Source organism: Sorex araneus, chromosome 2 (genome assembly GCF_027595985.1).
Source record: "Sorex araneus isolate mSorAra2 chromosome 2, mSorAra2.pri, whole genome shotgun sequence".
Taxonomy (NCBI): domain Eukaryota; kingdom Metazoa; phylum Chordata; class Mammalia; order Eulipotyphla; family Soricidae; genus Sorex; species Sorex araneus.
This window is the reverse complement of record NC_073303.1, coordinates 249,298,275-249,310,319: the sequence shown is the minus strand read 5'-3', so window position 1 is coordinate 249,310,319 and position 12,045 is coordinate 249,298,275. Positions and strand designations below refer to the sequence as shown.

At 54.0% G+C, this 12,045-nt stretch overlaps 1 protein-coding gene across 1 annotated transcript in view; it reads left to right on the top strand.

The window, feature by feature from the left end:
• Positions 1-11,625: 11,625 nt before the first annotated feature.
• SIMC1 (SUMO interacting motifs containing 1) overlaps positions 11,626-12,045 on the top strand; it is a 28,044-nt gene continuing 27,624 nt past the window's right edge. The window contains exon 1 of the mRNA XM_055127615.1: positions 11,626-11,910. Coding sequence (XP_054983590.1) covers positions 11,782-11,910 — 129 coding nt within the window. The 5' untranslated portion in view covers positions 11,626-11,781. The remainder of the gene's footprint in view (positions 11,911-12,045) is intronic.

Sequence of the window (12,045 nt, the reverse complement as noted above, 5' to 3'; positions counted from 1 at the left end):
CTTGCACGCGGCCGACCCGGGTTCGATCACCGGCATCCCATATGGTCCCCCAAGCACCGCCAGGAGTAATTCTTGAGTGCAAAGCCAGGAGTAACCCCCCTGAGCATCGCTGGGTGTGACCCAAAAAGCAAAAAAAAAAAAAAAAAAGAGAGAAAATTATGAAACTGTAATGAGAACCAAGAATGTAATGGGGACTGGGAAGCTGAAACCAACCCCTAAGTTAAACAAGAGAAGGGAGGGAGAAGCATTCCTTCTATGACCCCAATTAACCGAGTCAAAGGCCCACCAGTCCACCAGATTTATGGGAGCGCACTGGGCCTCCCAGATTGATGGAGGCGCAGGGGAGGCGGCATGCAAAGGCCGCAGGAATGGGCAAGATATACTGCACTCACTGTTTCCCTTTGGGGCGCCTGCAGGCTGTACCATGTGGGAACGACGCACTGATTGTTTTTCTTTTGCTCTGTCTCCCCTGCTGCACGATAAGAATGTACGTAGATTGTAGCTCACCGTTAGAGGATAAAAGACAGACCCTCCCAGCGAACAGGGCTCCAAGTCACTTTTCTCTTTCAACTTGGGGGTCCTCAGCGCTGAGTCTCTAATAAACTCACTCCCTTCTCCCCTGAGCGGTCTCTCTTGCTCTCTCTGCTCATTTGCAGCTCACACCAGCACCACAGAACCAGGGAGGGATCCAGTGAGAAAGTACCGTTTGCAGGTAGAGAAAGGAAGAAGGCTGGAGAGGGGACCGGCGTGACAGTCCCGTGAGCAGGTCTCCTGCCTTTCACTCGGCCCACCCGGGCTTGATCCTGGCACCCAGGTGGTCTCCCAAGCAGCGGTGATTCCTGAGTGCAGAGCCAGGGGGGAACCACACTTCGCCAGGTGTAACCCTCCCCCAAAAACAGAAGGGTGGGAGAGGCAGCCTCAGAGAGGAGCACTTGCCTGATCTGTGCGAAGTCCTGGGTTCGCTCCCCTACACCGCCCAGTTAAGGGAAGTAAGACGACATGAGGGATTAAACCTCGGTTGTTGGCCACACACACAAGGTAAACTGCATGTGACCAACCCAGGTTCAATCCCCAGCTCCCCACAGGGTCCCCAGTCCCTGCCAGGAGGGATCCATGAACACAGAGCCAGAAGTAAGCCATGAGCACTGCCAGGTGTGGCCTCCCCTTTAAAAAAGAAGAAGAGGAGGGGCTGGAGCGATAGCTCAGCGGGTAGGGCCTTGCACGTGGCGCGGCCGACCTGGGTTCGATTCCCAGCATCCCATATGGTCCCCTGAGCACCGCCAGGGGTGGTTCCTGATTGCAGAGCCAGGAGTAACCCTTGTGCATCGCCAGGTGTGACCCAAAAAGACAAAAAAAACAAAAAAAGAAGAAGAAGAAGAAGAAGAAGAAGAAGAAGAAGAAGAAGAAGAAGAAGAAGAAGAAGAAGAAGAAGAAGAAGAAGAAGAAGAAGAAGAAGAAGAAGAAGAAGAAGAAGAAGAAGAAGAAGAAGAAGAAGAAGAAGAAGAGGAGGAAGAGGAGGAGGAGGAAGAGGAGGAAGAAGGGGAGGCAGAGGAGGAGGAGGAGGAAGGCGTGAGGAGAGGAGGGAACAGGGGAGGTAAGGGAGGGAGAGGGGAGGGGAAGGGAGGGGTGCAAAGAGAAGAGGGGAGGACAAGAGAGGAGCGGTCCAGAGCCAGAGAGAAAGGACAGGAAAGGAGAGGAGATGTGAAGGGAGGGGAGGGGGAGGGGTATAGGGAGGGGAGAGTATTGGAGGGGAGGGGAGGGCTGGGAAAGGGTGGGGGGGAGAATTGGAGGGGAGGGGTAGGGAGAGGAGAGAATTGCAGGCAATGGGAGGGGTGGGGAAGGGAGAAAATTGGAGGGGAGGGAAGCATTCCAGAGAGAGAGAGAAGAGGGAGAGAGAGAGAGAGAGAGAGAGAGAGAGAGAGAGAGAGAGAGAGAGAGAGAGAGAGAGAGAGAGAGAGAGAAAGGGAGAGAGGGACAGGACAGGGACAGGGTAAAGGCGCTTGCCCTGCTGATGACCAACCTGATTTGATGCCCAGAACCCCTACAGGAGAAGCCCCATGCATTGCTAGGTGTGGGCCTAAAATTCTCTCCCCCACCGCTCCTAAAAAATAATAATAATAATAACCGGAAAGAGAGAAAGGAAAGCATTCCAGCAGACAGATCTAGAAGGAACCGCAGAATGACATTACCGCCACTCTGCAGCCCAAATCCATGCGCGGCACAGCACTGCGACAGCTGCAGGCCCTCCACGTGGGAAAGGGCCAGGCAGGCCCCGCACGCCACCACGGAGGGGTTGCCAACAGGATTAAAACGCCATCTCTCACCGGGTCTCCAGATACAGCTGCCCAGGCTCAGGAAGTGGGGGACAGGGAAGAGGGGTGGGGAAGGAGCCGATTTCACGAGAAGAATAGAATCTCCAGAATTTGTCTTTGGCGCCCGAGCTGGGGTTCACCAGAAAAGGGCTTGTGGGTTCCAGCCACACCTCCACACACCCCTGAAACACACACACACACACACACACACACACACGCGCGCGCGCGCGCGCGCGCGCACGTTGATAAAAACTCTTTTTTTGGGGGGGGGTCACACCCAGCGATGCACAGGGGTTCCTCCTGGCTCTGCACTCAGGAATTACTCCTGGCGGTGCTCGGGGGACCCTATGGGATGCTGGGAATCGAACCCAGGTCGGCTACGTGCAAGGCAAATGTGCTATCGCTCCAGCCCCTACTAAAACTCTTCAGGGGACCGGAGTGAGAGCACAGTGGGTAGGGTGCTTGCCTTGCATGTGCCCAACATGAGTTTGGTCCCCCGAGTACCGCCAGGAGTGATCCCTGAGTGCAGAACTAGGAGAACCCCTGAGCATGGTCAAGTATGACTCCAAAACACCAAAAGCAGGGGGGAGGGAAACAAAACTAAAAACAATTTTCTTTTTTTTTTTTTTAACGTTTTGTGTCACCCCCAGCGATGCACAGGGGTTACTCCTGGCTCTGCACTCAGGAATTACTCCTGGCAGTGCTCAGGGGACCATACGGGATGCCGGGGATCGAACATAGGTCGGCCTCGTGCAAGGCAGACGCCCTACCTGCTGTATTATCCCTCTGGCCCACAAATAACTTCTTTTCCCTTCTTCCATCTGGCAGTTACTTAAAGCCCTTTCACAACGAGGGGTAATTAAAAGAATAAATGGGTTTCCCGAACTCTGTGAACTGTTCTGGTCAATTCGACAGGCTCCCGGGTGGGACGTGGGAACCCTGACCTGGATGGAGCCCCTGGGTTAGAAGCCGAAGAGGGATCTGGACTTGTCACTGGCGTCGGAAGCGGAGGGTAAGCTGGGGCCACGGGAGGCTTTGACTAGCTGCCACCTCTGGGCAGGACAATGTTAGAATGGGATTCGCAGCAGGGAAACAGCTCCAACAGAGACACAGGTGCACACACATGCACACATGCAGGGATGCACACACGCATCCACACAGACCCATCTGAATTTGGTGGCACTCGCCATGCCTGAGTCAATGTTGTTTCTCTGAGAAACCTGTGGGGATAAGGACCGAGTTGACAGCACAGCGGGGAGGGCTTTGCCTTGCACGAGGCCGACCCGGTTCGATCCCTGGTACCCCATAGGGTCCCCTGAGCACCGCCAGAAATGATTCCCTCGTGCAAAGTCAGGGGTAATTCCTGAGCACCACAAGGTGTGGCCCCCAAACCAAACCAAAAGCGAAAATGAAAACAGGGCAGGAAGGAGAGTTCAGTAATCAAGCGGGAAGCCCAAGTATGCCCCCCAGAACTGCCTAGTCCCCGGAGGACTGCTGGTGAGGACCCTCGAGCACTGGGCCAGCAGAAGCCCCCAGATGTTTTGCTGTGGCAGGTGTGAGGAAGGGAGGAAGGGAGGAAGGAAGGGAGGGAGGAAGGGAGGAAGAGAAGGAGGAAGAGAGGAAGGAAAAAAAGGAAGAAAAGAAAGAAAAAGAATGAGAAAAAGAAGGAAGGAAGGAAGGAAGGAAGGAAGGAAGGAAGGAAGGAAGGAAGGAAGGAAGGAAGGAAGGGAGGGAGGGAGGGAGGGAGGGAGGGAGGGAGGGAGGGAGGGAGGAAGGAAGGAAGGAAGGAAGGAAGGAAGGAAGGAAGGAAGGAAGGAAGGAAGGAAGGAAGGAAGGAAGGAAGGAAGGAAGGAAGGAGAAAGTTGGGGCCGGAGTGATAGCACAGTGGGTAGGGCGTTTGTCTTGCATATGGCCAACCCAGGTTCGATTCTCGGCACCCCATACGGTCCCCCAAGCACCACCAGGAGTAATTCCGCAGTGCAGAGCCAGGAGTAACCCCTGAGCATCACTGGGTGTAACCCAAAAAGCAAAAAAAAAAGAAGAAAAAAAGGAGGGGGCTGGAGCAATAGCACAGCAGGTAGGGGCGTTTGCCTTGCATGTGGCCGACCCGGGGTTCGATTCCCAGCATCCCATATAGTCCTCTGAGCACTGCCAGGGGTGATTCCTAAGTGCAGAGCCAGGAGTAACCCCTGTGCATTGCCAGGTGTGACCCAAAAAGAAAAAGAAAAGAAAAGAAAAGAAAAGAAAAGAAAAGAAAAGAAAGGAGAAAAGGAATGAAAGGGAGAAAGAAAAAAGGAAGGAAGGAAGGAAGGAAGGAAGGAAGGAAGGAAGGAAGGAAGGAAGGAAGGAAGGAAGGAGAAAGAAAAAGAATGAGAGGGGGCTGGAGCAATAGCACAGCGGGGAGGGCATTTGCCTTGCACGCGGCCTACCCGGGTTCGATTCCCAGCATCCCATATGGTCCCCTGAGCACCGTCAGGAGTGATTCCTGAGTGCAGAGCCAGGAGTAACCCCTGTGCATCGCCAGGTGTGACCCAAAAAGAAAAAAAAAAAGAATGAGAGAAAGGGAGAAAGAAACAAAGAAACAAAGAAAGAAACAAAGAAACAAAAAGAGAAAGCAAGCAAGAATTCCATTGAGTGTTCCTCACAGTGTGTTCCACTGCTACTCATCTGCTGACCAACACTTGGGTGACTCGCCCCTTGGGCTAAGAGTCCTCACTGCTACCCTTCAGCCTGGGTCACGGACTTCTCAGGAGTGGGCGGGACTGTGGTCTTGCTGGCCAGCACCAGTCAGAGCAGGGCTGGGTCCTCTGGTAATTCGAGGTCTGATTTTTTCAGAAACCGCCAAAGCATTCTTTGCAGCAGCTGCAACCTTTTCCTTTCTCACCAGCCAGTTCCTGGAGCTCCGATTTCCCCTCCTCCCCACCCCAGCTGGAGCTCTGCCATCTTTCCAAGTCACCCCTGAAGGGACATGAAATCACATCTCACTGTGATTTCCATGTCACATGTCACATAGGATTCCCAAACACCCGCCCCCCATATATGTCTTTATTGTTTGCTTGGGGGCCACACCCAGCAATGCTCAGGGGTTACTCCTGGCTCTGCACACAGGAATTGCTCCTGGCGGTGCTCAGGGGACCTTACGGGATGATGGGAATCAAATTCAGTCAGCCATGTGCAAGGCAAGCGCCTCTCCGCTGTACTATCTCTCCGGCCCCCCTCCCCTGCCCATATACATCTTGAATTTTTTTTTTCTGCTTTTTTGGATCACGCCCAGATATGCACAGGGGTTACTCCTGGCTCATGCACTCAGGAATTACTCCTGGCTGTGCACGGGGGACCCTATGGGATGCTGGAAATCGAACCTGGGTCGGCCGTGTGCAAGGCAAACGCCCTCCCTGCCGTGCTATCGCTCCAGCCTCTACATCTTGAATTAAAACTGAGTTCTTCTTCCCCAAGAAAGCAAGGGATTCAGATTTCTTTTCTTCCACGTGGAGGGGTTTCATGCGGCAAAGCTCAACAATGTGAAGTCGGAGTCCGGAAGGCAGGATAAACGTAAGCACTTTCTTTTCCCCCCACAACAACTTTTTGTCTCGTTTTGTCCTTGAACAACACCCTAAGATGCTCAGGGCTTCTAGCTCTGTGCTCAGGAATCACTCCTGGCAGGGCTTGGGGAGTCTCTATGGGGTGCTGGGGATCGAACCCCGGTCAGTTGTGTGCAAAGCAAGTGTCTGCCCGCTGTGCCCTCCCTCCAGACCCCTCTTTCCTCTGTTGTCCTTTTTTTTTTTTTTTCCTCCTCGTGGCTTCCAGCAAGCAGTAGGCAGACACAGGAACAATCTGACATAGAAATGACTTCATTCCTCTCTCAGGTTTCCAAGGCATTAACAAATGCTTTCAGAGAAAAAAAAATTTCCTTGAAGATCAATGACCTTAAGAAATACACATTCTGGGGCTGGAGCGATAGCACAGCAGGTAGGGCATTTGCCTTGAACGCGGCCGACCCTGGTTCGATTCCCAGCATTCCATATGGTCCCCTGAGCACCACCAGGAGTAATTCCTGAGTGCAGAGCCAGGAGTAACCCCCGTGCATCGCCGGGTGAGACCCAAAAAGAAAAAAAAAAAAAGAAATACACATTCTGGGGCTGGAGCGATAGCACAGCGGGGAGGGTGTTTGCCTTGCATCTGGCTAGCCCGGGTTCGATCCCCAGCATTCCATATGGTCCCCCGAGCACCACCAGGGGTAATTCCTGAGTGCAAAGCTAGGAGTGACCCCTGTGCATCACTGGGTGTGACCTAAAAAGCAAATAATAATAATAATAATACACATTCACAGGGGCAGAAAGATAAATAGTACAGCCGGAAAGGCACTTGTCTTGCACACAGCCTACTTGGGTTCAACTCCTGCATCCCATAGGGTCCCCCAAGCCCTTAGCAGCAGTGATTCCTGAGCACAGAGCCAGGAATAAGGTCTGAGCACCACCAGGTATGGCTGGGAGGTAGTACAGGAGTTAAGGCGCTTGCCTTGAATGCAACAGTTTCAGGTTCAATCCCAAACTCCACATGGGGTTCCCCGAGAACCCTGGGAGTGATCTCTGTGAATCACGGGATATAGCCCAAACCTTGCCTCTCCCCCCAAATAAATAAATAAATAAATAAATAAATAAAAGAGATAATAATAGGGCTGGAGAGATAGCACTGTTGGTAAGTTACTTGCCTTGTAGGTGGCAACCCAGGTTCAGTCCCCAGCATGACACCTGGTCCCCAGAGCACAGCCAGGAGTAATCCCTGAGCACAGAGCCCTGAGAACATCTGGGTGTGGCCCCAAAGCCCCCAAATTAAAAAAAAATCAATAAAAGACCTTCCTTGGGAAGTTTGGGGGGGGGGGGCAAACCGTGCATTTCAGGCTAGACTGTGGATGGGCAAGGAGACGTGTGTGATGTGACTTACGGGTTTCTAGAGAAAAACCACGAAGCGACGTTGCTCCAGCCAGGATGCGCCATCAGCCGTCCAAGGTACTTGTCACTGACCTCGGTGCCCTTATGTTCTGCACCCTGGGCCCCTGTGTTTCCTGAGCTTCAAGGAGGGCAGCTAATGGGAGAGACGGATGGAGACATTGGCAATTAGACACTAAAAATTGTAACGCTGTTTTGATGCCTAAAAGCCACTTCATTTCCATTATGGCAGTGCAAATTGTACAATGTGATCAGGTCCTAAATGCAAGCTAGAGAGATGGCGCAGGGGAGAAGGTTCACTGTCCTGCACGCAGTTCAGTCTCTGATACCCCATTGGGTCTCCTCATCACTGCCAGGGGTCCCTCCTGATCATGGATCCTGGAATAGCCCCTGAGCACTGCCAGGGGCTCTCAACCCTCTCCCCTGGAAGTGAATGAGTCTGATTTAATGGGGAGACCCTCAGTCATAATACTCAAGATAAATGAACTTGGGGCTATGGAGCGGGACCTCACAGTTATGGAACCAGAGTGTGATTTTTTTTTTTTTAGTTTGGGGGAGGGACCACACCCAGAGGTGCTCAAGGGTTACTCCTGGCTCTGCACTCAGGTATCACTCCTGCCAGTGCTTAGGGGGACCCGATGGGATGCTGGAGATTGAACCTGGGTTGGCTGTGTGCAAGGCAAACGCCATCCCTGTTGTACTATTACTCCAGTCCCTCTGACTAAATCTTGCTCCAGAAATTTCTCTAGAGGGGCTGGAGTGATAGCACAGTGGGGAGGGTGTTTGCCTTGCACGCGGCCAACCTGGGTTCGATTCCCAGCATCCCATAGGGTCCCCCGAGCACCACCAGGAGTAATTCCTGAGTGCAGAGCCAGGAGTAACCCCTGAGTATCACCGGGTGTGACCCAAAAAGAAAAAAAAAAGTCTCTCTAGAGAACACTAGGATTTCTAGAAAGTGGTAATGGTGATTCGGGGTGGAAAGGAGGATGCCACTGGTTGGTACTTATTTTGAACAAGACCAGAATTCTCACACTGATTACCTGTTTTTCATAATTGATGCACGTGCTTATCTGGCTTTCCTTCAAGGACCCCTATAGCACTGCACTGTAGCACTGTCATCCTGTTGCTCATCGATTTGCTCCAGTGGGCACCAGTAACATCTCCATTGTGAGACTTATTACTGTTTTTGGCATATCGAATATGCCACAGGGAGCTTGCCAGGCTCTGTCGTGCGGGCGAGATACTCTTGGTACCTTGCCAGGCTCTTCGAGAGGGACGGAGGAATAGAACCCGGGGCGGCTGCGTGCAAGGCAAATGACCTACCCGCTGTGCTATCGCTCCAGTCCAAGGACCTCCATAGACTAGCATACATGTGTCATCAATAACCCCGTATGTCAGCCACAAACAGGCCACGCTTCCGGTGCCCCGCCCCCAGACAATTGGTTGAGTGAGGCTTAAGCACCTTTGAGAAGGACAAAGTGAAAGTTTGCAGAAGAAACAATGTAAAGTCTGACCTTTACTTTAACTAATTACAGGCAGGTGCGGTGGGGGGAGAGGGAAGTGGAACTCAGGGTTCACTATAAATTATGATCTCTCTCTCTTATGATCTCTCTCTCTCTCTCTCTCTCTCTCTCTCTCTCTCTCTCTCTCTCTCTCTCTCTCTCTCTCTAGTTTTTGGACCACACTAGCCGTGGTTAGGGCTTACTCCTGGCTCTGTGCTCAGGGACCACTATGGCAGTGCTTCCTCTGGGGAGCCAGAAATCAAACGTGGGTCACGGGGTCAGAGCCATAATACAGTGGGTGGGGCACTTGCCTTGCATGTGGTAGAGCCGGGTTCAATTTCCAGCATTCCAGGGCTGGAGCAGTCATACAGCGGGGAGGGCGTTTGCCTTGAACGCAGCCGACCCCCGGCATCCCATAGGGTCCCCCAAGCACTGCCAGGAGTAATTCCTGAGTGCAGAGCAAGGAGTAACCCCTGAGCATAGCTGGGTGCGACCCAAAAGGCAAAAAAAGAAAAGAAAAGAAAAGGAAAGAAGAGAAGAGAAAAGAAAAGAAAAGAAAAGAAAAGAAAAGAAAAGAAAAGAAAAGAAAAGAAAAGAAAAGAAAAGAAAAGAAAAGAAAAGAAAAGAAAAGAAAATCTCCAGCATCCCAAAGAATCCCCCAAACACTATCAGGAGTAATTCCTGACTGCAGAGCCAGGAATAATCCCTGAGCATTACAGAGTGAGGCCCCCAAACAAACAAATAAGCAGAAAGCCCCCCAGGTCACCTAAATGTAAAATAAGAGCCTTATCTGCTTCTCTATCCCTCTGGCCCCTTTGCTCTTCTTTTTTTTTTTTTTCCACTAGGAATTCAAATTAAAACTTGACCCAAGAGATAGCACCGTGGGGTAGGGCTCATGCCTTCTGCACAGCTGATCTGAATTCTATTAGTATTGTACAAGGACTGCACTGTACAGGGTTCCCCAAGCCCTTCCAGAAATAATCCCTGAGCACAGAGCTAGGAGTGAGCCCTGAGCACTACTGGTATGGCCCTCAAAAAAAAAAAAGCGCCAAAGTAGCAATAATAATAATTATTATTAAAAGAAGTTTACTTCTCATAGCACAGCGGGTAGGGCGTTTGCCTTGCACGAGGCCAACCCGGGTTCGATTCTCAGCATCCCATAGGGTCCCCTGAGCACCGCCAGGGGTGATTCCTGCGTGCAGAGCAAGGACTAACCCCTGTGCATGACCACCAGGTGGATTTACTTCTCGCTTTGGGATGTAGTACAGTGGTTTTCCATGTGTATTTAGCATGCCCGGGACCATGTTCAATTCTGGGTACCACATAGTCCCTCCGTGTTGCTGGCTGCGGCCCTGGAGTCTTCAAGCACCACCAGGACAGTCTGTAATTCCGAGCACCACAGGGCCTAAGAAGCACCACAATTTCAGACCTTTGTGCATTCAAACAGTAGCACACACACACACACTCATACACCCTACTTCCGCCCCTCCCAAAGAATCACCAGCCCCATCTCCAAGCTTTATCAACAGGACCCCTGGGTCTTCCTTTTTGTTGTTGTTCTGGGGTCACATCTGGCTGTGTTCAGGGCTTACACCTGGCTCTGAGCTCAGGGATCAACCCTGGTACGGCTCGAGGGGCCTGGTGCGTTGCCAGGGGGTGGGAACTGGTTCGGTCACGCGGAAGGCGAGCACCTTAAACTGCTTTACGATCCATTCAGCCCTTTAACATGTTTTCTCAGGTAATCTTGATTTTATTTCATGTTTTCCGGGCCATACCACTGGTGCTCAGGGCTTAGTCTTGGCTCCAAAATCAGGGATCACTCTTGGCTGGGCTCGGAGATTCATGAGAGATGGTGTGGGGATCAAACCCAGGTCGGCAGCGTGTGAGGCAAGCACTCCTCCTGCTCATTATCATTCCAGTGCTATCTTGGTTGTACTTATCTTACTTTAGTTTTTGGCCCACACCCAGCAATGCTCAGGGGCTACTCCTGGCTTTGCACTTAGCAGTCACTCCTGAAGGTGCTTGGGCGATGGTGGGGGGACCCCCCTAATCCCACCCCGGGATGCCGGGGATGGGATTCGGGTTGACTGCTTTCAAGGCAAGACTGAAATCAATCATGCCTTTCAACTACTTTGCCTTCCTTCCCAGTGGCATCCCGCCAGCCTTCCAGGGGTTGTGAGGTCCTGACTGACTCCCGGAGGCAGAGGTGGGAGTGGGACACTCGGATCCTGAATGGCACAGACTGCTGGAGACCCTGACATGTATGCACTCGAGGAATGCATACAACGTGGCATCATTTTACCCCAGCCCAGAAACGCCACGTTCAGGATTGCACCCGCCAGAAGCACTCACGCATTTCCCTCCGGCCCGGTCGGGGACCCGTCCACCCTGTCTTTCCAAAACTAAGTCCCCCGCCCTGCAGACCCCTCCCGTAGACGAGCAGTTGAGGCCCCCCGCTGCGCTAGCTCCTGAGACCCCTCACTCAGGTTCACATCTCACTTCCCACTGACTGGGGTCGGTTGGGAGCAGCCTGGAAGCCCTCGCAGGCCTCGCAGGGCCGCCTGTGGCACGGACCCCCCCCACACACACCCCAAGTGACTGCCACTTTGCTGTCCCCCGTTTTTCCTTTCCACAGAGAAGCGACACCGAACAGCCACCACCAAGCGCTGCGACCCGGATCCTGAGCCCGGCGCCGGGCGCTGGGCGGCGGGAGCCGCGAGGGGGCGGGGCCTGCTGGTCGGGGGCGGGGCCTGAGATGCGAAGGGGCGGGGCCCGGGCGGGAAAAGGCGGAACCTGGGCCGCGAGGGGCGGGCTCCGCTGCCCTGGGGGCGTGGCTTGGGCGGGAAGGGGCGGGGCCGGCGGGGTGATGGCCCCGGTTGTCGCCGCCGCCGCCGCCTCAGCCGCCTCAGCCGCCTCAGCCGCCGCCTCAGCTGCCGGAACCGAAGCCGCCGCCGCCGCCGCCGCCGCCCGCCCGGGTCGCCGGCTGCCCGCGTGCGGGCCCGGCCGGGGTGCGCGGCCATGGAGGACTTCATCGTGATCTCGGACGACAGCGGCTCCGAGAGCCCCGGGGGGCCCCGCTCGGGCCGGGCGCGGAGGCTCCGCCGGGCCCTGGCCCGGACCCCTGGCGCGCTGCCCCGCCGGACCGTGGTGAGTGGCCGGCGGCGCCCCCCGGGGCAGCCCCCTCCGCCTTCCCGCCTCGCCGCCGGCCCCTCCCGGGGCCGGGAGCAGCGGCCGAGGGGTCGGGCCGGGCGGGGCCGGGGGTTGGGGGGGGCGCCGGGCGAC